At 41.6% G+C, this 25,121-nt stretch overlaps 1 protein-coding gene across 6 annotated transcripts; it reads right to left on the reverse strand.

The window, feature by feature from the left end:
- Window positions 1–200: 200 nt before the first annotated feature.
- LOC115206205 (high mobility group nucleosome-binding domain-containing protein 3) lies at window positions 201–24,917 on the reverse strand. 6 transcript variants are annotated; one of them, XM_029773032.1, is made up of 7 exons: window positions 24,780–24,917; window positions 16,348–16,428; window positions 12,805–12,834; window positions 7,849–7,902; window positions 7,559–7,660; window positions 6,010–6,109; window positions 201–979 (listed from the first exon to the last, which is right to left on the reverse strand). In XM_029773032.1, the coding sequence occupies exons 1-7, from the start codon at window positions 24,792–24,794 to the stop codon at window positions 972–974; spliced, it is 390 nt and encodes a 129-aa protein (XP_029628892.1). In that variant the 5' UTR covers window positions 24,795–24,917; the 3' UTR covers window positions 201–971. The 6 variants fall into 6 exon arrangements, with proteins under 6 accessions (XP_029628892.1, XP_029628807.1, XP_029629057.1 ...); XM_029772947.1 differs by having other exon boundaries at window positions 7,559–7,663; XM_029773197.1 differs by lacking the exon at window positions 12,805–12,834.
- Between the last annotated feature and the right edge of the window lie 204 nt (window positions 24,918–25,121).

Consider the following 25,121-nt stretch of genomic DNA (forward strand, 5'->3'; position numbering starts at 1 on the left):
TTGGACCTAGACTCGGCGCTCTGGTACCGCTTGCCGTGCGGTAGCAGAGAGAACAGTCTATGACTAAGGTGGCTGGAGTCTTTGACAATGTTTTGGACCTTCCTCTGACACCGCCTGGTATAGAGGTGCCCGGTTTGCAGGAAGCTTGGCCCCAGTGATGTACTGGACACAGAGACAAAACAAACGCTACTCACAAGACCTCAACTTTCAGCTTTTATTTCAAAATAATGTTTTTCCCCCAGGCAGGCTGGAACTCTGTCTGGAAGCCACAGCGTTCCAGAACAGAAACACCACTTGTTATTGCTATGCCACTACTCTGCCAGTTTCAAACACAGGAGTGACAATTCTCAAACTTTTCTACGTCTGTTTAAAAAAGCCGCAAATATTCTCCGTGGCAACGCCTCAGGTCAGGGTCAAAGGTCACCTGTGATGTCATAGGAGCCTCGTTTGACCCCTGGGTCTCTGATGTCATAGGTGGGAGATTGAATTAATTTACAGTGATGTCATCAAAAAGAGCTATCGTAGTAGAGAGAATATGACATCATAATTTAGAAAGGACGTGAGACAAATGATCGTGGTGACCCTGTGAGGCTCCTCCCACTGCCAGAGGAAGAATAGTTGCAGCCATTTTTTTTAAAACATGTCACTTTATTCTGTCTTTCAAGAAAAGGAAGAGGAGAAAGAGAGGGAGAGGAGTAAAACAACAAAATGGAAGAGAGGGAGGAAAGGATTGGAAAAGAGAGAGAGAGAGAGTGATAGAACTGCAAGGAGTGTGGACGTGGGGTATTAAGTTTATCTTCGTTAATATCACAGGACCCCCCCCCCAAAAAAAAAAAAATCAGCATTTTACAAAATCCTCGTAAAAAAAGATCCTTTCTTCGTTTCCATGGTACCGGTTTGGGAGAAGTCAGAGAAAGACACACCCCCAATTTCCTCATTCCTTCTCCTCATCAGACCCCGCCCCCACGGCCTCAGTCTCCTGCAGACAGACACAAACACATAGAATTAGGAGTCAGAATACTAGAATGGACATTAACCTTCTTATGATGGAGTAAAGGTCAGGGAATTGGTCAAGCATGGTTTGCCAGTGCTGTGATAAGATAATGAATTTGAAGAATGTATCTGTACTGTATGTTTGTTAGCTAGCTAGCCAGACAGTTTTAAAAGAATGACTACATTTTATTTTTTGGTTAACTGCCAATATGCCAAAGGGCTCCCGAGTGGCGCAGTGGTCTAAGGCACTACATCTCAGTGCAAGAGGTGTCACTACAGTCCCTGGTTTGAATCCAGGCTGTATCACAGTGGTCTAAGGCACTACATCTCAGTGCAAGAGGCGTCACTACAGTCCCTGGTTCAAATTCAGGCTGTATCACATCCGGCCGTGATTGGGGAGTCCCATAGGGCGGGGCACAATTGGCCCAGCTTCGTCCGGGTTTGGCCGGGGTAGGCCGTCATCGTAAATAAGAATTTGTTCTTAAATGACTTGCCTAGTTAATAAAAGGTTAAATAAAAAAAATATATAAAAATATGCCAACATTCCATTCAAGCCCATTCATATGCAGTCAAACCACAGCAATACACTGGCTGACACCAGTTGATAAAGTACTGATATTGTATCATATAATAACACTCACAGCTTTCCAAGAAAACAATGACATTTACAGGTATTGTCTATTTACATTTATACAACGGGTGGTTCTAATCCTGTATGCTGATTGGTTAAAAATCGCATTCCAGGCGGTGTCTATTCCACAAGTTACCACCGGTTAAATCTATTACTCTTAAATGCCTATTTACTCTGTTCCATCTGACTGCGCAATCCACTGTCTCATCAGCCCAGCCAGGCAATTTATAAACTTGATCTCGCACTGTAAAAAGCATCTAGACATTATCTACCATTTCCTTTAGACTAACATTTAGTTTTCAACAGCGGAGATTTTTATAAACCTTACTGTCTGTCTCTCCGACATTTGCAACATTGTTTCAATATTCAAATTGGATCTCCAGCTGACCCATAGTAATGAACGTGTTTGGAGTCGGGACGAGACAGACAGACGAGACAGACAGACGAGACAGACAGACGAGACAGACAGACGAGACAGACAGACAGACGAGACAGACAGACAGACAGACAGACAGACAGACAGACAGACAGACAGACAGACAGACAGAAGGGCAGGCAGACAGAATCATGAATCAGCTGGCATAATTTTTGATGGATAAATACATAGAAATGTGAAGTGCAGCTAGTTTGCAGTCTTTCCAGCTTCACTTTGAAGTGTGTTACTGTAGCTGTGTTGTTGGCTAGCTCCTCTGAGAGAGCACATTTCCTCTGCCAGGCGAAATCACACCTCATTAGCTCATTGTTATGGATGTATCCAAATCAACATCACTAGAAAACATCTTAAACAAATGCAAATGCAGCTACTTTGCTGTTGTTCTGGCTGCACTTCTTGACTGTAAATTAGCTGTAGTTGGCTAGCTAGCAAGGGATAATAACGTTGCCATCCACTATGGCAGTGGAACATTTAGAACGAACGACTGGGTCGCGTCCATAGATACTGAACGACTGGGTCGCGTCCATAGACACAGAACGACTGGGTCCATAGATACAGAACGACTGGGTCCATAGATACAGAACGACTGGGTCCATAGATACAGAACGACTGGGTCCATAGATACAGAATGACTGGGTCCATAGATACAGAACGACTGGGTCCATAGATACAGAACGACTGGGTCGCGTCCATAGACACAGAACGACTGGGTCCATAGATACTGAACGACTGGGTCGCGTCCATAGACACAGAACGACTGGGTCCATAGATACAGAACGACTGGGTCCATAGATACAGAACGACTGGGTCGCGTCCATAGACACAGAACGACTGGGTACATAGATACAGAACGACTGGGTCCATAGATACAGAACGACTGGGTCGCGTCCATAGATACTGAACGACTGGGTCGCGTCCATAGATACTGAACGACTGGGTCGGGTCCATAGATACAGAACGACTGGGTCCATAGATACTGAACGACTGGGTCGGGTCCATAGATACTGAACGACTGGGTCGGGTCCATAGATACAGAACGACTGGGTCGCGTCCATAGATACAGAACGACTGGGTCGGGTCCATAGATACTGAACGACTGGGTCGCGTCCATAGATACAGAACGACTGGGTCGCGTTCATAGACACAGAACGACTGGGTCGCGTCCATAGATACTGAACGACTGGGTCCATAGATACTGAACGACTGGGTCGGGTCCATAGATACAGAACGACTGGGTCGCGTCTCTGGCATCCGAACCCGATAGAACGAATGACCATCCGGCTCGGGTAGCAACCCTAGATTTGTGTCGGGACCATATCTGGTGGCAGGATGAAATGTTATGAAGAACTTCCATTAAAATAACTTTTAATTTTAATAATAAATTTAATTTATGTTAGTAACCCATTGTATAAAAGGGCTAAAGCCCACGAAGACAGGTTTTCCTTCTCGGGCCGAACACCAGAGCCAATATATCCTCCAAACACCGGCTTATCACCGACACTACACTTAAATATTTTAGAGGCTATTTATACAGAAAATGTATATAAAACCTGTATCAACTGTATTCATAATTATATGACAATATTTTAGGTTGACAATTCACACAATTAAGAAATAAGGCCTGAGGAGGTGTGGTATATGGCCAATATTACATTACATTTACATTTAAGTCATTTAGCAGACGCTCTTATCCAGAGCGACTTACAAATTGGTGCATTCACCTTATGATATCCAGTGGAACAACCACTTTACAATAGTGCATCTAAATCTTTTAAGGGGGGGGGGGGTTAGAAGGATTACTTTATCCTATCCCAGGTATTCCTTAAAGAGGAAAGGGCTGTTCTTATGCACGACGCAGTGTCTGGATACCGCCCTTAGCCGTGGTATATTGGCAATATACCACAAAACCCCCGAGGTGCTTTATTGCTATTATAAACTGGTTACCAACGTAATTAGAAAAGTAAAAAAATAAATGTTTTGTCATACGCGTGGGTGTACGGTTCGATATACCACGGCTGTCAGCCAATCAGCAATCGGGGCTCAAACCACCCAGTTTATAATTTCTGATATATCACATGTCTTACTTTGATTAAGTAAAATCAGGATTATACCTCCAATTAGACCGGCTTGTATTTCTCCCTGACCAATATGGCTGCCATAGACCTTCTAGTTATTTAATAGGATCTCTATGCATAAACGCACTATGATGTCACAAAGGGACCAGGAAGTACCCATCCATGGTTCCATGGTCGTCACTAGTTACCACAGCCACAAAGTCATCATTATGGCTAAACCCCGCCTATTTATACAATTTATCGAATTAAAATCTGATTTTAAACCTAACTACACTGCTAACTGCATGCCTAACACTAACCTTAAATTAAGACCAAAAAGCACATTTTTGTTTTCATGAATTTTTACGATATTGTTGATTTTTTTAACTTTGTGGCTGTGGTAACTAGTGACGACCATGGATGAGCAAGGCACCAGAAGGCTGGTCCTGCTAGCTAGTTAGCAGTATCACTAGTAGTCCTGATGTGTTAACATACTGAAGGCTGGTCCTGCTAGCTAGTTAGTAGTATCACTAGTAGTCCTGATGTGTTAACATACTGAAGGCTGGTCCTGCTAGCTAGTTAGTAGTATCACTAGTAGTCCTGATGTGTTAACATACTGAAGGCTGGTCCTGCTAGCTAGTTAGCAGTATCACTAGTAGTCCTGATGTGTTAACATACTGAAGGCTGGTCCTGCTAGCTAGTTAGTAGTATCACTAGTAGTCCTGATGTGTTAACATACTGAAGGCTGGTCCTGCTAGCTAGTTAGTAGTATCACTAGTAGTCCTGATGTGTTAACATACTGAAGGCTGGTCCTGCTAGCTAGTTAGTAGTATCACTAGTAGTCCTGATGTGTTAACATACTGAAGGCTGGTCCTGCTAGCTAGTTAGCAGTATCACTAGTAGTCCTGATGTGTTAACACACTGAAGGCTGGTCCTGCTGGCTAGTTAGCAGTATCACTAGTAGTCCTGCTGGCTAGTTAGTAGTATCACTAGTAGTCCTGATGTGTTAACATACTGTACATACTGAAGGCTGGTCCTGCTGGCTAGTTAGCAGTATCACTAGTAGTCCTGATGTGTTAACATACTGAAGGCTGGTCCTGCTAGCTAGTTAGTAGTATCACTAGTAGTCCTGATGTGTTAACATACTGAAGGCTGGTCCTGCTAGCTAGTTAGCAGTATGACTAGTAGTCCTGATGTGTTAACACACTGAAGGCTGGTCCTGCTGGCTAGTTAGCAGTATCACTAGTAGTCCTGCTGGCTAGTTAGTAGTATCACTAGTAGTCTTGATGTGTTAACATACTGTACATACTGAAGGCTGGTCCTGCTGGCTAGTTAGCAGTATCACTAGTAGTCCTGATGTGTTAACACACTGTACATACTGAAGGCTGGTCCTGCTAGCTAGTTAGTAGTATCACTAGTAGTCCTGATGTGTTAACACACTGAAGGGTGAGCACACACACACACATTTCATACAATTACTGTGTAGTAACACAATGTTAGTTCCCACGCACTTAGTGGTTAAATCACACACTCAGTGGTTAAATCACACACTCATCACACACTCAGTGGAAATCAGTGGTTAAATCACACACTCATCACACACTCAGTGGAAATCAGTGGTTAAATCACACACTCATCACACACTCAGTGGAAATCAGTGGTTAAATCACACACTCAGTGGTTAAATCACACACTCAGTGGTTAAATCACACACTCAGTGGTTAAATCACACACTCAGTGGTTAAATCACACAAACTGCATCCCAAATCACACTCTATTCCCTAGATCTATGGCTAGGTCTAAAGTAATGCACTACGGAGGGAATAGAGTGCCATTTGGGAGACCCCCTAACAACTCTGGTTCAAATCCACAGCACTCTGTCGGTCGGCCTGTCATACCGTTGACTCGGACTGTCTCACTCTGTCCTCTGACAGACATGGAGTAGGGAGCAAGACTTCTGTAGTAGGTCACACTGACACTGGAACGAGACACACAGATCTGTGTGTGTGTGTGTGTGTGTGTGTGTGTGTGTGTGTGTGTGTGTGTGTGTGTGTGTGAGAGACAGATATTGAGACAGGGAGAACATTGAAGGAAGACATGTTAGATGATTATAATCCCACCACCAGCCCCCCTACTCCTTCTCTCCTCTCCTTCTACATTCTCTCCATCCTCTGACGGAGGTACGACCTGGCGTACCTCCTCTCCTTCTACATTCTCTCCATCCTGATGGAGGTGCGACCTGGCGTACCTCCTCTCCTTCTACATTCTCTCCATCCTGATGGAGGTGAGACCTCCTCTCCTTCTACATTCTCTCCATCCTGATGGAGGTGCGACCTGGCGTACCTCCTCTCCTTCTACATTCTCTCCATCCTGATGGAGGTGCGACCTCCTCTCCTTCTACATTCTCTCCATCCTCTGACGGAGGTGAGACCTGGCGTACCTCCTCTCCTTCTACATTCTCTCCATCCTCTGACGGAGGTGAGACCTGGCGTACCTCCTCTCCTTCTACATTCTCTCCATCTTGATGGAGGTGAGACCTCCTCTCCTTCTACATTCTCTCCATCCTCTGATGGAGGTGAGACCTGGCGTACCTCCTCTCCTTCTACATTCTCTCCATCCTGACGGAGGTGAGACCTGGCGTACCTCCTCTCCTTCTACATTCTCTCCATCCTGACGGAGGTGAGACCTGGCGTACCTCCTCTCCTTCTACATTCTCTCCATCCTGATGGAGGTGAGACCTCCTCTCCTTCTACATTCTCTCCATCCTCTGACAGAGGTGAGACCTGGAGTACCTCCTCTCCTTCTACATTCTCTCCATCCTGATGGAGGTGAGACCTCCTCTCCTTCTACATTCTCTCCATCCTGATGGAGGTGAGACCTGGCGTACCTCCTCTCCTTCTACATTCTCTCCATCCTGACGGAGGTGAGACCTGGCGTACCTCCTCTCCTTCTACATTCTCTCCATCCTCTGACGGAGGTGAGACCTGGCGTACCTCCTCTCCTTCTACATTCTCTCCATCTTGATGGAGGTGAGACCTCCTCTCCTTCTACATTCTCTCCATCCTCTGATGGAGGTGAGACCTGGCGTACCTCCTCTCCTTCTACATTCTCTCCATCCTGACGGAGGTGAGACCTGGCGTACCTCCTCTCCTTCTACATTCTCTCCATCCTGACGGAGGTGAGACCTGGCGTACCTCCTCTCCTTCTACATTCTCTCCATCCTGATGGAGGTGAGACCTCCTCTCCTTCTACATTCTCTCCATCCTCTGATGGAGGTGAGACCTGGCGTACCTCCTCTCCTTCTACATTCTCTCCATCCTGACGGAGGTGAGACCTGGCGTACCTCCTCTCCTTCTACATTCTCTCCATCCTGACGGAGGTGAGACCTGGCGTACCTCCTCTCCTTCTACATTCTCTCCATCCTGATGGAGGTGAGACCTGACGTACCTCTGTCATGGTCTGTCGGTTATGGGAGGGGCCATCCTCCCTCTTCACCTTAGCTCCTCCTTTCTTTCCCTTCATGGCCTTGTCGTCCACCTTGTCCACCGGCTTCTAGGCAGACAGAGCCAATCAGAACACAGCATAGAAACAGAGACTACCAATCCCAACAGAGGACAAGAAACAACCAATAAAAACCAGCTCTGAGAACATTCAAATGGACAAAAACGTTGAGACTTTAATAAAACAAACACAACATGCATTTATGGACAGTTTGTGTGTGTGCTCGATGGCATTACCTTGGCGATAGCCTTCTTAGGCTTGACCTCAACCGGTTTGGGAGGAGTTGGTTTCTGTAGGTCAGAGAGAGAGAGCCATTAGCTTTAGCATTAGCCTAGCTTAAAGAGTGGGAAAACGCTATAGAACTAGTTTAGCTTAGCCTAGCACAGAGAGTGGGAAACACCATGCAATTATCTTAGTTTAGAATGGGGCATTTCTATAGAATTAGCTTAGCTGAGTGAATTGGACATTTCAATGGAATTAGCTTAGCTGAGTGAATGGGGCATTTCTATAAACTTAGCTTAGCAAAGACAATGGGAAAATACCATAGAAATAGCTTAGCATAGGAATATATGTATAACCTGAACAATAGTATATTGTGGGCTATAGGTGAGGCCATACACACTAGTAGAGGGCAACACCTCAGCTGAACGGACGTACACACAGCTTAATCCATGCAAACTTAAAAGTATATTTAACATATTTAACTTAACAGTATATTTAACGAGTATCGTTAAATCCTCATTATGTAAACAGGGAAGGCTATCACTGGATCCATTCTTTATTAAAATGACTGAAATAGAGCCGTGAGAACCTGTGGGTTAATAATAACGTAATCCCATAATCAGCTATAACAGTAAAATGGAAATAAGGTAATGTATTAACATTATTACATGATTACTGTAACAATATTTTATATAAACATGACTGTAATAATGTGTTATATAAACATTACTGTAATAATGTGTTATATAAACATTACTGTAATAATGTGTTATATAAACATTACTGTTCTATAAACATTACTGTAATAATGTATTATATAAACATTACTGAAATAATGTGTTATATAAACATGACTGTAACAATATTTTACATAAACATGACTGTAATAATGTGTTATATAAACATTACTGTAATAATGTGTTATATAAACATTACTGTTCTATAAACATTACTGTAATAATGTATTATATAAACATTACTGTAATAATGTGTATATAAACATGACTGTAATAATGTGTTATATAAACATGACTGTAATAATGTGTTATATAAACATGACTGTAATAATGTGTTATATAAACATTACTGTAATAATGTGTTATATAAACATTACTGTAATAATGTGTTATATAAACATTACTGTTCTATAAACATTACTGTAATAATGTATTATATAAACATTACTGTAATAATGTGTATATAAACATGACTGTAATAATGTATTATATAAACAATGACTGTAATAATGTGTTAAATAAACATTACTGTAATAATGTGTTATTGGCATATAAACATTACTGTAATAATGTGTTATATAAACATTACTGTAATAATGTGTTATTGGCATATAAACATTACTGTAATAATGTGTTAAATAAACATTACTGTAATAATGTGTTATTGGCATATAAACATTACTGTAATAATGTGTATATAAACATTACTGTTATAATGTGTTAAATAAACATTACTGTTATAATGTGTTAAATAAACATTACTGTAATAATGTGTTATTGGCATATAAACATGACTGTAATAATGTATTATATAAACATTACTGTAATAATGTGTATATAAACATGACTGTAATAATGTGGTATATAAACATGGCTGTAATAATGTGTTATATAAACATTACTGTAATAATGTGTTATATAAACATGACTGTAATAATGTGTTATATAAACATGACTGTAATAATGTGTTATATAAACATGACTGTAATAATGTGTTATATAAACATTACTGTAATAATGTGTTATATAAACATTACTGTAATAATGTGTTATATAAACATTACTGTTCTATAAACATTACTGTAATAATGTATTATATAAACATTACTGTAATAATGTGTATATAAACATGACTGTAATAATGTATTATATAAACAATGACTGTAATAATGTGTTAAATAAACATTACTGTAATAATGTGTTATTGGCATATAAACATTACTGTAATAATGTGTTATATAAACATTACTGTAATAATGTGTTATTGGCATATAAACATTACTGTAATAATGTGTTAAATAAACATTACTGTAATAATGTGTTATTGGCATATAAACATTACTGTTATAATGTGTTAAATAAACATTACTGTTATAATGTGTTAAATAAACATTACTGTAATAATGTGTTATTGGCATATAAACATGACTGTAATAATGTATTATATAAACATTACTGTAATAATGTGTATATAAACATGACTGTAATAATGTGGTATATAAACATGGCTGTAATAATGTGTTATATAAACATTACTGTAATAATGTGTTATATAAACATGACTGTAATAATGTGTTATATAAACATGACTGTAATAATGTGTTATATAAACATGACTGTAATAATGTGTTATATAAACATGACTGTAATAATGTGTTATATAAACATTACTGTAATAATGTGTTATATAAACATTACTGTAATAATGTGTTATATAAACATTACTGTAATAATGTGTATATAAACATGACTGTAATAATGTATTATATAAACAATGACTGTAATAATGTGTTAAATAAACATTACTGTAATAATGTGTTATTGGCATATAAACATTACTGTAATAATGTGTTATATAAACATTACTGTAATAATGTGTTATTGGCATATAAACATTACTGTAATAATGTGTTAAATAAACATTACTGTAATAATGTGTTATTGGCATATAAACATTACTGTAATAATGTGTATATAAACATTACTGTTATAATGTGTTAAATAAACATTACTGTTATAATGTGTTAAATAAACATTACTGTAATAATGTGTTATTGGCATATAAACATGACTGTAATAATGTATTATATAAACATTACTGTAATAATGTGTTATATAAACATTACTGTAATAATGTGTTATATAAACATTACTGTAATAATGTGTTATATAAACATGACTGTAATAATGTGTTATATAAACATGACTGTAATAATGTGTTATATAAACATTACTGTAATAATGTGTTATATAAACATTACTGTAATAATGTGTTATATAAACATTACTGTAATAATGTGTATATAAACATGACTGTAATAATGTATTATATAAACAATGACTGTAATAATGTGTTAAATAAACATTACTGTAATAATGTGTTATTGGCATATAAACATTACTGTAATAATGTGTTATATAAACATTACTGTAATAATGTGTTATTGGCATATAAACATTACTGTAATAATGTGTTAAATAAACATTACTGTAATAATGTGTTATTGGCATATAAACATTACTGTAATAATGTGTATATAAACATTACTGTTATAATGTGTTAAATAAACATTACTGTTATAATGTGTTAAATAAACATTACTGTAATAATGTGTTATTGGCATATAAACATGACTGTAATAATGTATTATATAAACATTACTGTAATAATGTGTATATAAACATGACTGTAATAATGTGGTATATAAACATGGCTGTAATAATGTGTTATATAAACATTACTATAATAATGTGTTATATAAACATTACTGTAATAATGTGTTAAATAAACATTACTGTAATAATGTGTTAAATAAACATTACTGTAATAATGTGTTAAATAAACATTACTGTAATAATGTGTTATATAAACATGACTGTAATAATGTAAAATATATATACATGACTGTAATAATGTGTTATATAAACATTACTGTAATAATGTGTTATATAAACATTACTGTAATAATGTGTTATATAAACATTACTGTAATAATGTGTTATATAAACATTACTGTAATAATGTGTTATATAAACATTAGTGTAATAATGTGTTATATAAACATGACTGTAATAATGTGTTATATAAACATTACTGTAATAATGTGTTATATAAACATTACTGTAATAATGTGTTATATAAACATTACTGTAATAATGTGTTATATAAACATTACTGTAATAATGTGTTATATAAACATTACTGTAATAATGTGTTAAAGGCATATAAACATTAGGGTAATAATGTGTTATATAAACATGGCTGTAATAATGTGTTATATAAACATTACTGTAATAATGTGTTATATAAACATTACTGTAATAATGTGTTATATAAACATTACTGTAATATTGTGCTATATAAACATGACTGTAATAATGTGTTATTGGCATATAAACATGATAATAATAGTGTGCTAACGTTTACAACAAGCTGAAGTTACCTTGACAATGTGTCCCAAATGAAACACTATTCATTATGGGGTCAAAAATGGTGCACTACAAAGGGAATATGGTGCAGTTTGAGATCCAGCACACGTGTGCCATGCTTGAAGTCAGTGAAATCACGACAGACAGAGGATGAACAGAACAAATAGACATCAGGTCTTGTAAAGGAAATGAGGACGAGAGAGAGAAAAAAGCAAGCGCAGGACCAGAAGGAACCCGCAGGGACCTTTTCCCACCACCACCTTTAGAACACTGAATTCTGTCATGGTACCCTGAGGAAGACAGCTTGCTGTCCAAACCTTGGTGAATAAATTATAGCGAGGGGATTTTCCCTATTATTTAAGAATGCTCCTTTATAACACAGTCTGAATAGAATGCTCCTTTATAACACAGTCTGAATAGAAGGCTCCTTTATAACACAGTCTGAATAGAACGCTCCTTTATAACAGTCTGAATAGAACGCTCCTTTATAACAGTCTGAATAGAACGCTCCTTTATAACAGTCTGAATAGAACGCTCCTTTATAACAGTCTGAATAGAACGCTCCTTTACAACAGTCTGAATAGAACACTCCTTTATAACAGTCTGAATATCTCCTGACTATAACACTGTAGTAGTTATGATTTCAGATCCTAATATCATATCTGGTGGCAGTGAGAAACTATGACCCACAGACTGCTTCTGGTGGAGCAACGACGAGAGAGAGCGAGGAGAGGAGAGAGGGAGGAAGGAGAGGAGAGGAGGGAGGAAGGAGAGGAGGGAGGAAGAGGGGATGATTAAACTTACCGATGACAACCTCTCTGACCGTCTGGTGGGCTACAGAAAGAGAGAGATAGGGGGAGAGAGAGACAGAAAGAGAGCGGGGGAGAGAGAGAGAGAGGGGGAGAGAGAGACAGAAAGAGAGCGGGGGAAAGAGAGAGGGGGAGAGAGAGAGACAGAAAGAGAGAGGGGGACAGAGAGAGAGAGGGAGAGAGTGAGAGACGGGGGAGAGAGAGAGGGGAGAGAGAGAGAGAGAGGGAGGGAGAGAGAGAGAGAGGGGAGAGAGTGAGAGACGGGGGAAAGAGAGAGAAAGGGGGAGAGAGAGGGGGAGAGGAAGAGAGGGGACAGGGGGCATATCAGTTGTGTGTTGAGGGTCTGATAGTGTACTAGGGTTATACTAGGGGTAGTGAGGAGGGGTAGTATACTAGGGGTAGTATACTAGGGGTACTATACTAGGGGTAGTATACTAGGGGTAGTGTACTAGGGGTAGTGAGGAGGGGTAGTATACTAGGGGTAGTGTACTAGGGGTACTATACTAGGGGTAGTGTACTAGGGGTAGTGAGGAGGGGTAGTATACTAGGGGTAGTATACTAGGGGTAGTGAGGAGGGGTAGTATACTAGGGGTAGTGTACTAGGGGTAGTATACTAGGGGTACTATACTAGGGGTAGTATACTAGGGGTAGTGTACTAGGGGTAGTGAGGAGGGGTAGTATACTAGGGGTAGTGTACTAGGGGTACTATACTAGGGGTAGTGTACTAGGGGTAGTATACTAGGGGTAGTGAGGAGGGGTAGTATACTAGGGGTACTATACTAGGGGTAGTGAGGAGGGGTAGTATACTAGGGGTACTATACTAGGGGTACTATACTAGGGGTAGTGTACTAGGGGTAGTATACTAGGGGCAGTGTACTAGGGGTACTATACTAGGGGTAGTATACTAGGGGTACTATACTAGGGGTAGTATACTAGGGGTAGTATACTAGGGGTAGTGTACCAGGGGTAGTATACTAGGGGTAGTGTACTAGGGGTAGTATACTAGGGGTACTATACTAGGGGTACTATACTAGGGGTACTATACTAGGGGTAGTGTACTAGGGGTAGTGTACTAGGGGTAGTGTACTAGGGGTACTATACTAGGGGTAGTATACTAGGGGTAGTATACTAGGGGTAGTGTACTGGGGTAGTGTACTAGGGGTAGTGTACTAGGGGTACTATACTAGGGGTAGTATACTAGGGGTACTATACTAGGGGTACTATACTAGGGGTACTATACTAGGGGTAGTGTACAAGGGGTAGTGTACTAGGGGTATTATACTAGGGGTAGTGTACTGGGGTAGTATACAAGGGGTAGTGTACTAGGGGTAGTGTACTAGGGGTAGTGTACTAGGGGTAGTGTACTACGGGTACTATACTAGGGGTACTATACTAGGGGTAGTATATTAGGGGTAGTGTACTCGGGGTAGTGTACTAGGGGTAGTGTACTAGGGGTACTATACTAGGGGTAGTATACTAGGGGTACTATACTAGGGGTAGTGTACTAGGGGTACTATACTAGGGGTAGTGTACTAGGGGTACTATACTAGGGGTAGTGAGGAGGGGTAGTATACTAGGGGTAGTATACTAGGGGTCCTACACTTGGGGTAGTATACAAGGGATACTATACTAGGGGTAGTGTACTAGGGGTAGTATACTAGGGGTATGATACTAGGGGTAGTATACTAGGGGTACTATACTAGGGGTAGTGTACTAGGGGTAGTATACTAGTGGTACTATATTAGGGGTAGTGTACTAGGGGTAGTGTACTAGGGGTACTATACTAGGGGTAGTATACTAGAGGTAGTGTACTAGGGGTAGTGTACTAGGGGTAGTGTACTAGGGGTACTATACTAGGGGTAGTGTACTAGGGGTACTATACTAGGGGTAGTGTACTAGGGGTAGTGTACTAGGGGTACTATACTAGGGGTAGTATACTAGGGGTAGTATACCAGGGGTAGTGTACTAGGGGTACTATACTAGGGGTAGTGAGGAGGGGTAGTATACTAGGGGTAGTATACTAGGGGTACTATACTAGGGGTACTATACTAGGGGTAGTATACTAGGGGTTCTATACTAGGGATAGTATACTAGGGGTAGTGTACTGGGGTAGTGTAGTAGGGGTAGTGTACTAGGGATAGTATACTAGGGGTACTCTACTAGGGGTAGTATACTAGGGGTAGATACTAGGGGTACTATACTAGGGGTACTATACTAGGGGTAGTGTCCTAGGGGTACTATACTAGGGGTAGTGTACTAGGGGTAGTGTACTAGGGGTAGTGTACTAGGGGTACTATACTAGGGGTAGTATACTAGGGGTAGTGTACTAGGGGTAGTGTACTAGGGGTAGTGTACTAGGGGTAGTGTACTAGGGGTACTATACTAGGGGTACTATACTAGGGGTAGTATATTAGGGGTAGTGTACTCGGGGTAGTGTACTAGGGGTAGTGTACTAGGGGTACTATACTAGGGGTAGTATACTAGGGGTACTATACTAGGAGTAGTGTACTAGGGGTACTATACTAGGGGTAGTGTACTAGGGGTACTATACTAGGGGTAGTGAGGAGGGGTAGTATACTAGGGGTAGTATACTAGGGGTCCTACACTAGGGGTAGTATACTAGGGATACTATACTAGGGGTATTATACTAGGGGTAGTGTACTAGGGGTAGTGTACTAGGGGTATTGTACTAGGGGTACTATACTAGGGGTAATATACTAGGGGTAGTATACTAGGGGTAGTATACTAGGGGTACTATACTAGGAGTAGTATACTAGGGGTAGTGTCCTAGGGGTAGTATACTAGGGGTAGTATACTAGGGGTAGTATACTAGGGTTACTATACTAGGGGTACTATACTAGGGGTAGTGTACTAGGGGTAGTGTACTAGGGATAGTGTACTAGGGGTAGTGTACTAGGGGTAGTATACTAGGGGTACTATACTAGGGGTACTATACTAGGGGTAGTGTACTAGGGGTAGTATACTAGCGGTAGTGTACTAGGGGTAGTATACTAGGGGTAGTGTACTAGGGGTACTATACTAGGGGTAGTGTACTAGGGGTAGTATACTAGGGGTAGTGTACTAGGGGTAGTGTACTAGGGGTAGTATACTAGGGGTAGTGTACTAGGGGTACTATACTAGGGGTAGTGTACTAGGGGTAGTGTACTAGGGGTAGTGAGGAGGGGTAGTATACTAGGGGTAGTGTACTAGGGGTAGTGTACTTGGGGTAGTATACTAGGGGTAGTGTACTAGGGGAAGTGTACTAGGGGTAGTGTGGATAGAGTGTGTTTGTATAAAGATACCTCTTCATGTATCAGGGTGTATCAGAACGTTTGCTGTATGTGTGTGTGTGTGTGTGTGTGTGTGTGTGTGTGTGTGTGTGTGTGTGGTGACTGCGGTACATAATGAGCGTGTTTGCGGTTGTGTAAAACACACACACTGCACACACACACTGCACACACACACTGCACACTCACACACACTGCACACACACACTGCACACACACACACACACACTGCACACACACAGAGCTCCTACCTCTTGCTTAGCGACCTCCTGCTTAGCGACCTCCTGCTTAGTCACTTTCGAGGCGTCCTTGGCACCGGCCCCTTCGGCAGACTAGAAGCAACAGAGAGAAGAGTGAAAACACGACACACCTGGTAAATCCACGGCTAATGAAAGGCTGAGATGTCTGTTACGTTTATACGGTCAGCCAGCATTCTCCAAACTTTTCTGAGTCAAGATCACTTTCACAGTCAGAAAACCAGCCGAGATCTATTGCTCAGATTTAATTTTAATCACGACTTAAAACATGAAGCTAATATAAACAGTTGTGTAGAAATGAGGTTTTGTGCAGTAGACCTAATACATTATTAACTCATATTGGCTATATGCCTGGTCTGCCAATATCATTATACTCAGAAAATATTATATTTCAACACTCAAGCTTTTGATAACAAAATAGATCAGTTGGTGTTGCAATTACGAGGCACAGCTGAGCATAAATCGAGCAAATAATTGTATTTTTTATTTTACTGGACTGATGGTATGTGACACCTGCATGATGGTGCTTTCAAGACAACTGGGAACTCTGGGGGGAAAAAAACGAGGTCAAATCATGACGTCAGAGTTTCCGAATTGGTATTTCCACCTGTACACAGCCCATCTACAATTTAGCCCAAACTACTACCTCTTCCCCTACTGTATTTATTTATTTTATTTATTATTTTGCTCCTTTGCACCATATTATTTATATTTTAACTTTTAACTTTCTTCAAATTATAATTCTACTATTCCAGTGTTTTACTTGCTATACTTTATTTACTTTGCCACCATGGCCTTTTTTGCCTTTACCTCCCTTATCTCACATCATTTGCTCACATTGTATATAGTCTTATTTTTGTCTACTGTATCATTGATTGTATGTTGTTTTACTCCATGTGTAACTCTGTGTTTTTGTATGTTGTCGAACTGCTTTGCTTTATCTTGGCCAGGTCGCAATTGTAAATTAGAACTTGTTCTCAACTTGCCTACCTGGTTAATAAAGGTGAAATAAAAATGTTTTAAAAAATTCCGAGTTAGATGACCGTTCAAAACGATTTTTCCTAGTAGGATCTCGTTTTTTTTCCTTAGTTTCCCAGTTCTTGAACGCACTGAAGTCTGAGATTTCCCGAGTTCCCAGTTGCTTTGAACACAGCATTAGTCTCAGCGGAGGGAGGGAGGGAGGGAGCAGCAGAGGGTCCGCCTCTCACGGTCCCTGTTCTCTCCTTTCTTTCCTCCGGTGATACTGACCAGAGAGAGAGAGAGAGAGAGAGAGAGAGAGAGAGAGAGAGAGAGAGAGAGAACTAACACGTTATTAAACCCGCTACAATCATGCAGTACATTTGAGCGGTTACACTCGCGGGCCCCGGTGGCAATAAATTAATAAAACCAGAAGCTTACCTTGGAAGAGTTCCTGTGTTGGATAGCCAGCCATAGCCAGCTAGCTAATATAGAATCCCTCTCTGAGGTAGGTGTTTTTCATTTTTATTTAACCTTTATTTTCAATGACAGCCTAGGAACAGTGGGTTAACTGTCTTGTTCAGGGGCAGAACAACAGATTTTTACCTTGTCAGCTCGGGGATTCGATCCAGCAACCTTTCGGTTACTGGCCCAACGCTCTAACCTGCCGCGTAGACTAAACTAGGAAGCTGCATTTGACAACAGCTAAGTAAGTGAAAGTAAATATATATATTCTACGATAGCTCTCCCTCTCTCTGCTTCTCCTTAATTTTGGAAGAAATTAAGTTGTTGAAAACTGTTTAACTATTGTCGTTCTCTTTTTAATCAACTACTCACCACATTTTATACACTGCAGTGCTAACTAGCTGTAGCTTATGCTTTCAGTACTAGATTCATTCTCTGATCCTTTGATTGGGTGGACAACATGTCAGTTCATGCTGCAAGACCTCTGATATGTTAGAGTACGTCCTCCGGACGTTCTCATAATTATTGTGTAAGTCTATGGAAGTGGGTGAGAACCATGAGCCTCCTAGGTTTTGTATTGTAGTCAATATACCCAGAGGAGGACGGAAGCGAGCTGTCCTCCGGCTTCTCCATGGTGCTACCCTACAGAGTGCTGTTGAGGCTACTGTGGACCTTCATTACAAAACAGTGTGCTTTAATTAATTATTTGGTGACGTGAATATATTTAGTATAGTTTTTATCTAAAAAAGGATAACTTTTTTAATGTTTCACTATTTACATTTTTTCTGAAATTTACTGAGGATGGTCCTACCCTTCCTCCTCTGACGAGCCTCCACTGGTGTATGAGTGTGTTTGTGTGTTGATTAATCGGTCGACCCCAGATCGCTCAAGGAGACCAAACCTCCATTTGATCATACAACACTAATGAAAATGAACGAAGTCTCTCAGAAACACCACCTCACTAACACTAGAGACTGTTTCCCAGACACAGAATACTATAAACCTCGTCCTGGACGAAACAACACTTTACAAGGAGAATCTCAATACAACACTAATGAAATATAGAAATGTACTCTTAAGATTGAGACTACCTGGCAGTCACATCATTTTGTGAAAATATACATTTTAGGAGGGGGGTGGGGGGGTTAGAGTGCACTGGCAAAGACTTAAAGCAAAATGTTTAACTGATTTGCTGTACTTAATGTGTGCCTCATATTTAAGACAGGTTTAAAAAGGACTGCTAAAATCTAACAGAATCTTGGCTTTATATTACAATCTTAGAGTTAGCAATATTAAATCTCTCAGAAACACCACCTCACTAAGACACCAGACACAGAATACTATCAAACCTTGTCCTGGACGAAACAACACTTTACAAGGAGAATCTCAGGGGCATGTCTTTTTTTACTCCAGGACTTAATCTGTGGACCTGGAGAATCAGGAAGTTTCATGACTAATAGTAATTATGACTGGAGAGGAGATGAGTGGACTAGAGATCATGACAATCAGCAGATACTATCTCTCAGCCTCAGGGACAGTGCCACCAGAGGTCTCTTCGCAGTTGCCAAGTCCAGAACAGACTATGGGAGGAGCACAGTACTACATAGAGCCATGACTACATGGAACTCTACTCCACATCAGGTAACTGATGCAGCAGTAGAACCAGATTTAAAAAACAGATAAAAATACACCTTATGGAACAGCGGGGACTGTTCCATACATAGGCACAGACACATGCAAACACACACACACACACGATAACATAAACACTATACACACATGGATTTAGTACTGTAGATATGTGGTGGAGTAGGGGCCTGAGGGCACATAGTGTGTTGTGAAATCTGTGAATGTATTGTAAAGTTTTAAAATTGAATAAACTGCCTTCATTTTGCTGGACCCCAGGAAGAGTAGCCGCTGCCTTGACAGGAACTAATGGGGATCCATAATAAACCCCAGGAAGAGTAGCTGCAGCCTTGGCAGGAACTAATGGGGATCCATAATAAACCCCAGGAAGAGTAGCTGCTGCCTTGGCAGGAACTAATGGGGATCCATAATAAACCCCAGGAAGAGCAGCTGCTGCCTTGGCAGGAACTAATGGGGATCCATAATAAACCCCAGGAAGAGTAGCTGCTGCCTTGGCAGGAACTAATGGGGATCCATAATAAACCCCAGGAAGAGTAGCTGCTGCCTTGGCAGGAACTAATGGGGATCCATAATAAAGCCCAGGAAGAGTAGCTGCCGCCTTGGCAGGAACTAATGGGGATCCATAATAAACCCCAGGAAGAGTAGCTGCCGCCTTGGAAGGAACTAATGGGGATCCATAATAAACCCCAGGAAGAGTAGCTGCCGCCTTGGCAGGAACTAATGGGGATCCATAATAAACCCCAGGAAGAGTAGCTGCTGCCTTGGCAGGAACTAATGAGGATCCATAATAAACCTCAGGAAGATTAGCTGCTGTCTTGGCAGGAACTAATGGGGATCAATAACAAACCCCAGGAAGAGTAGCTGCTGCCTTGGCAGGAACTAATGGGGATCCATAATAAACCCCAGGAAGAGTAGCTGCTGCCTTGGCAGGAACTAACGGGGATCCATAATAAAGCCCAGGAAGAGTAGCTGCAGCCTTGGCAGGAACTAACGGGGATCCATAATAAACCCCAGGAAGAGTAGCTGCTGCCTTGGCAGGAACTAATGGGGATCCATAATAAACCCCAGGAAGAGTAGCTGCTGCCTTGGCAGGAACTAATGGGGATCCATAATAAACCCCAGGAAGAGTAGCTGATGTCTTGGCAGGAACTAATGGGGATCCATAATAAACCCCAGGAAGAGTAGCTGCTGCCTTGGCAGGAACTAACGGGGATCCATAATAAACCCCAGGAAGAGTAGCTGCTGCCTTGACAGGAACTAATGGGGATCAATAATAAACCTCAGGAAGAGTAGCTGCTGCCTTGGCAGGAACTAATGGGGATCCATAATAAACCCCAGGAAGAGTAGCTGCTGCCTTGGCAGGAACTAATGGGGATCCATAATAAACGGTAGGCAGGTAGACAGGCTGGTAGGTAGACAGGTAGGCAGGTAGACGGGTAGACAGGCAGACAGGTCGGCAGGTAGGCATGTTGACAGGCTCACAGGTAGGCAGATAGACAGGTAGGCAGGTAGACAGGTAGACAGGTGGGTGTTTAGCTAGCCTATCTAGGGTCTTCCTCTAAAACAGGCTGGTAGGTAGACAGGTAGGCAGGTAGACAGGTAGATAGGTGGGTGTTTAGCTAGCCTATCTAGGGTCTTCCTCTAAAACAGGCTGGTAGGTAGACAGGTAGGCAGGTAGACAGGTAGATAGGTGGGTGTTTAGCTAGCCTATCTAGGGTCTTCCTCTAAAACAGGCAAACACCCTGATGGTTTAGCCAGAGGACATAATTTACATAGCAACAACCTCTCTCTCTTCACTCTCCATGCCCCCTCCTCTCCCTACCTTCACTCTCCATGTCCCCTCCTCTCTCTCTCTCTCCTCACTCTCCATGTCCCCTCCTCTCTCTCTCTCTCTCTCTCTCTCTCTCTGCATGCCCCCTCCTCTCTCACTCTCTTCACTCTCCATGCCCACTCCTCTCTCTCTCTCTCCATGCCCCCTCCTTCACTGGTTGACCTTTTCTTGTGGCAACAGGCCACACATCTTGCTGCTGTGATGGAACACTGTGGTATTTCACCCAGTAGATATGGGAGTTTATCAAAATTGGGTTTGTTTTCTAATTCTTTATGTATCTGTGTAATCTGAGGGAAATATGTGTCTCTAATATGGTCATCCATTTGTCAGGAGGTTAGGAAGTGCAGCTCAGTTTCCACATCATTTTGTGGGTAGTCTGCACTTAGCCTGTCTTCTCTTGAGAGCCAGGTCTGCCTACGGCGGCCTTTCTCAATAGCAAGGCTCTGCTCACTGAGTCTGTACATAGTCAAAGCTTTCCTTAAGTTTGGGTCAGTCACAGTGGTCAGGTATTCTGCTACTGTGTACTCTCTGTTTAGGGCCAAATAGCATTCTAGTTTGCTCTGTTTTTTTGTTAATTATTTCAGATGTGTCAAGTAATTATCTTTTTGTTTTCTCATGATTTGGTTGGGTCTAATTGTGTTGCTGTCCTGGGGCTCTGTGGGGTCTGTTTGTGTTTGTGAACAGAGTCCCAGGACCAGCTTGCTTAGGGGACTCTTCTCCAGGTTCATCTCTCTGTAGGTGATGGCTTTGTTATGGAAGGTTTGGGAATCGCTTCCTTTTAGGTGGTTGTAGAATTTAACGGCTCTTTTCTGGATTTTGATAATTAGAGGGTATCGGCCTAATTAGGCTCAGTATGGATTATTTGGTGTTTTACGTTGTACATGGAGGATATTGTTGCAGAAATCACCATGTGGAGCTTCAGTTTGGTGTTTGTCCCATTTGGTGAATTCTTGGTTGGTGAGCAGGACCCCAGACCTCACAACCATAAAGGGCAATGGGTTCTATAACTGATTCAAGTATTTTTAGCCAGATCCTAATTGGGATGTCAAATGTTATGTTCCTTTTGATGGCATAGAAGGCCCTGCTTGCCTTGTCTCTCAGATCGTTCACAGCTTTGTGGAAGTTACTGATGTTTAGGTCGAGGTATGTATAGTTTTTTGTGTGCTCTAGGGCAACGGTGTCTAGATGGAATTTGTATTTGTGGTCCTGGTGGCTGGACCTTTTTTGGAACACCATTATTTTTGTCTAAGTGAGATTTACTGTCAGGGCCCAGGTCTGTCAGGGCCCAGGTCTGTCAGGGCCCAGGTCTGTCAGAATCTGTGCAGAAGATCTAGGTGATGCTGTAGGACCTCCTTGGTTGGGGACAGAAGCACCAGATCATCAGCAAACAGTAGACATTTGACTTCAGATTCTAGTAGGGTGAGGCCGGGTGCTGCAGACTGTTCTAGTGCCCTCGCCAATTCATTGATATATATGTTGAAGAGGGTGGGGCTTAAACTGCATCCCTGTCTCACCCCACGGCCCTGTGGGAAGAAATTTGTTTTTTTTTGGCAATTTTAACTGCACACCTGTTGTTTGTGTACATGGATTTAATAATGTCGTATGTTTTTCCTCCAACACCACTTTCCATCAATTTGTATAGCAGACCCTCATGCCAAACTGAGTCGAAGGCGTTTTTGAAATCAACAAAGCATGAGAAGACTTTGTCTTTGTTTTGGTTTATTTGTTTATCAGTTAGGCTGTGCAGGGTGAATGCGTGGACTGTCTTACGGTAATTTGGTAAAAAGCCAATTTGACATTTGCTCACTACATTGTTTTCTCAGAGGAAATGTACGAGTCTGCTGTTAATGATGATGCAGAGGATTTTCCCAAAGATGCTGTTGACTCAAATCCCACTGTAGTTATTGGGGTCAAATTTGTTTTCTCTTTTGTGGATTGGGGTGATCAGTCCTTGGTTCCATGTATTGGGGAAGATGCCAGAGTAGAGGATGATGTTAAAGAGTTTAAGTATAGCCAATAGGAATTTGTGGTCTGTATATTTTATCATTTCATTGAGGATACCATCAACACGTTTTTGCTGTTTGTTCCAAAAAGATTGGAGAAGTGGTTTACCCGAATAGCGGGCAGAGGAAGTAAAATAGTGATAGCTTTGCATCGCAGTTAGCCACTGATTCCTTCCAAACCGCTCACAGTTAGCCTCATTGTTCAATTTGTGATTTCCGACTTGTTGTGTAACGTCCAATGGTCGATGAGCACCGATACGTTATATCTATAATTTCTCTGAATACGACAAGGATTGAAAAGGATTTGCCAGTAGAATGTTAACGTGATTCATGATGATGACAGCTTGTCTAGCTAGCTAGCTTGTTAGACAAGATTTTTAAAGTATGCTGTTGACATGATCAGTCCAATCAAAGCTACGGTAGAAATAACGTGATTTAAGGTAATTTTATCTGTGGCCAATGATCTTGAGCCTTCTTGGACAGGCACTTCAAAGGTAGTATTCCCTGTGGCTCAGTTGGTAGAGCATGGTGTTTGCAACGCCAGGGTTGTGGGTTTGATTCCCACAGAGGGGCCAGTACAAAAAAAATGCATGAAATGAAATGTATGCATTCACTACTGTAAGTTGCTCTGGATAAGAGCATCTGCTAAATGACTAAAATGTCAAATGTAAATCTATGGCAGCACCCCAAAGGGGCTTGAAGTGCCTTGCTCTCCCTGGAGATTCTGCGGTGACAGTGTCCCCATGAGCGACGGAACACTGAGCCAATCACCACATAGGTAGAGAGAATGACCAACGCCTATGCTTGTTGCCTCGCTGGCTGCTCATCCACCACAGAAAGCACTGAGCGGGGCTCAAACGCCTGCTGCCTTAACCAACAGACCAGGCTTCTATGCATCTTTATCAACTCAAGGATGACATTTATTTATTGTTTGCAAACGGATCTTTTTTTATTTTTAGGGCAAACAAAATGACAGAGAGAGGAAGAGGAAGAGGCTGTCCTTCTAGAGGGAGAAAAAAATCTGAAATCCTTCTTCCATCGACAGATTTAAATCCCTACCGGTAGACAGGTCGGCACACTAACACGTTAAAATACACTAAAGGCACAATAATCTCCAAGCAGTCACGACGGGGATAAAGCGGCCACTTCAAACCGCCAGCGGCGGTAATCTTACCGGGCGGCATTCCGGAGCGCGATCTGTGCACTGCGTGGTGACAGACAGTCCGGTATGGGTGAACAGGGAGGACACACCGGCCATGAAGAGACACACACAGAGAGAGAGAAAGAGCAGGGGCTTCGACAGAAAACACACCGAATAACATGCAGGACCGCTGACATGTCCCGTACATCCCCTCTAGACTCCCATCAGACCGAAAAGGTCCCAGCTGAACCGTTCTAACAGGCGGTGCTCCGGTTTAGAAACTTTCGCATCAGCTCAGCTGCTAGGAGACACGCGCCGTTTATCCTGTCTCTCACAGATACAACGGGTTAGATCTTTCTTTTTTTAAAACAGAGCGACTCACCTTCCTTTTAGGCATGTTGTTACAGAGATACTATTCCCGTCACAAAGGATCAGATAGTCCACCCTGCAGGTCCACAGCGCGAGTTTAGAAGTAACCTACCAGCAGATACTGGATCGATACTAAACACCTTCTATAACCACATGGTAATCATATGCAGACCTTTATCTCTGCATCCCGCACGCCCATTGGCCAGAACACGCAAAACCCTGCTCCTGTAGTGACAAGGGATTGGTCAAGCCCCCTGTATGCAAATATCACCGCTGCGCACATTGGTTGAAGCTTGAGAATAGGGATCCTATGGCTTGTCTGATTGGCTACGCACTCTTTGTAAGCAAATCATGG

Source organism: Salmo trutta, chromosome 1, assembly GCF_901001165.1.
Source record: "Salmo trutta chromosome 1, fSalTru1.1, whole genome shotgun sequence".
Taxonomy (NCBI): Eukaryota; Metazoa; Chordata; class Actinopteri; order Salmoniformes; family Salmonidae; genus Salmo; species Salmo trutta.

Bases quoted from the DNA above. Each gene is read 5' to 3' on its own strand.
- LOC115206205 (XM_029772947.1), bottom strand. The intron at 12,835-16,347 runs GTAGGAGCTCTG...CTCTTTCTGTAG, and splicing joins AGGAGGTCGCTAAGCAAGAG to CCCACCAGACGGTCAGAGAG. The intron at 7,903-12,804 runs GTAAGTTTAATC...TCTGACCTACAG, and splicing joins GGTCAGAGAGGTTGTCATCG to AAACCAACTCCTCCCAAACC.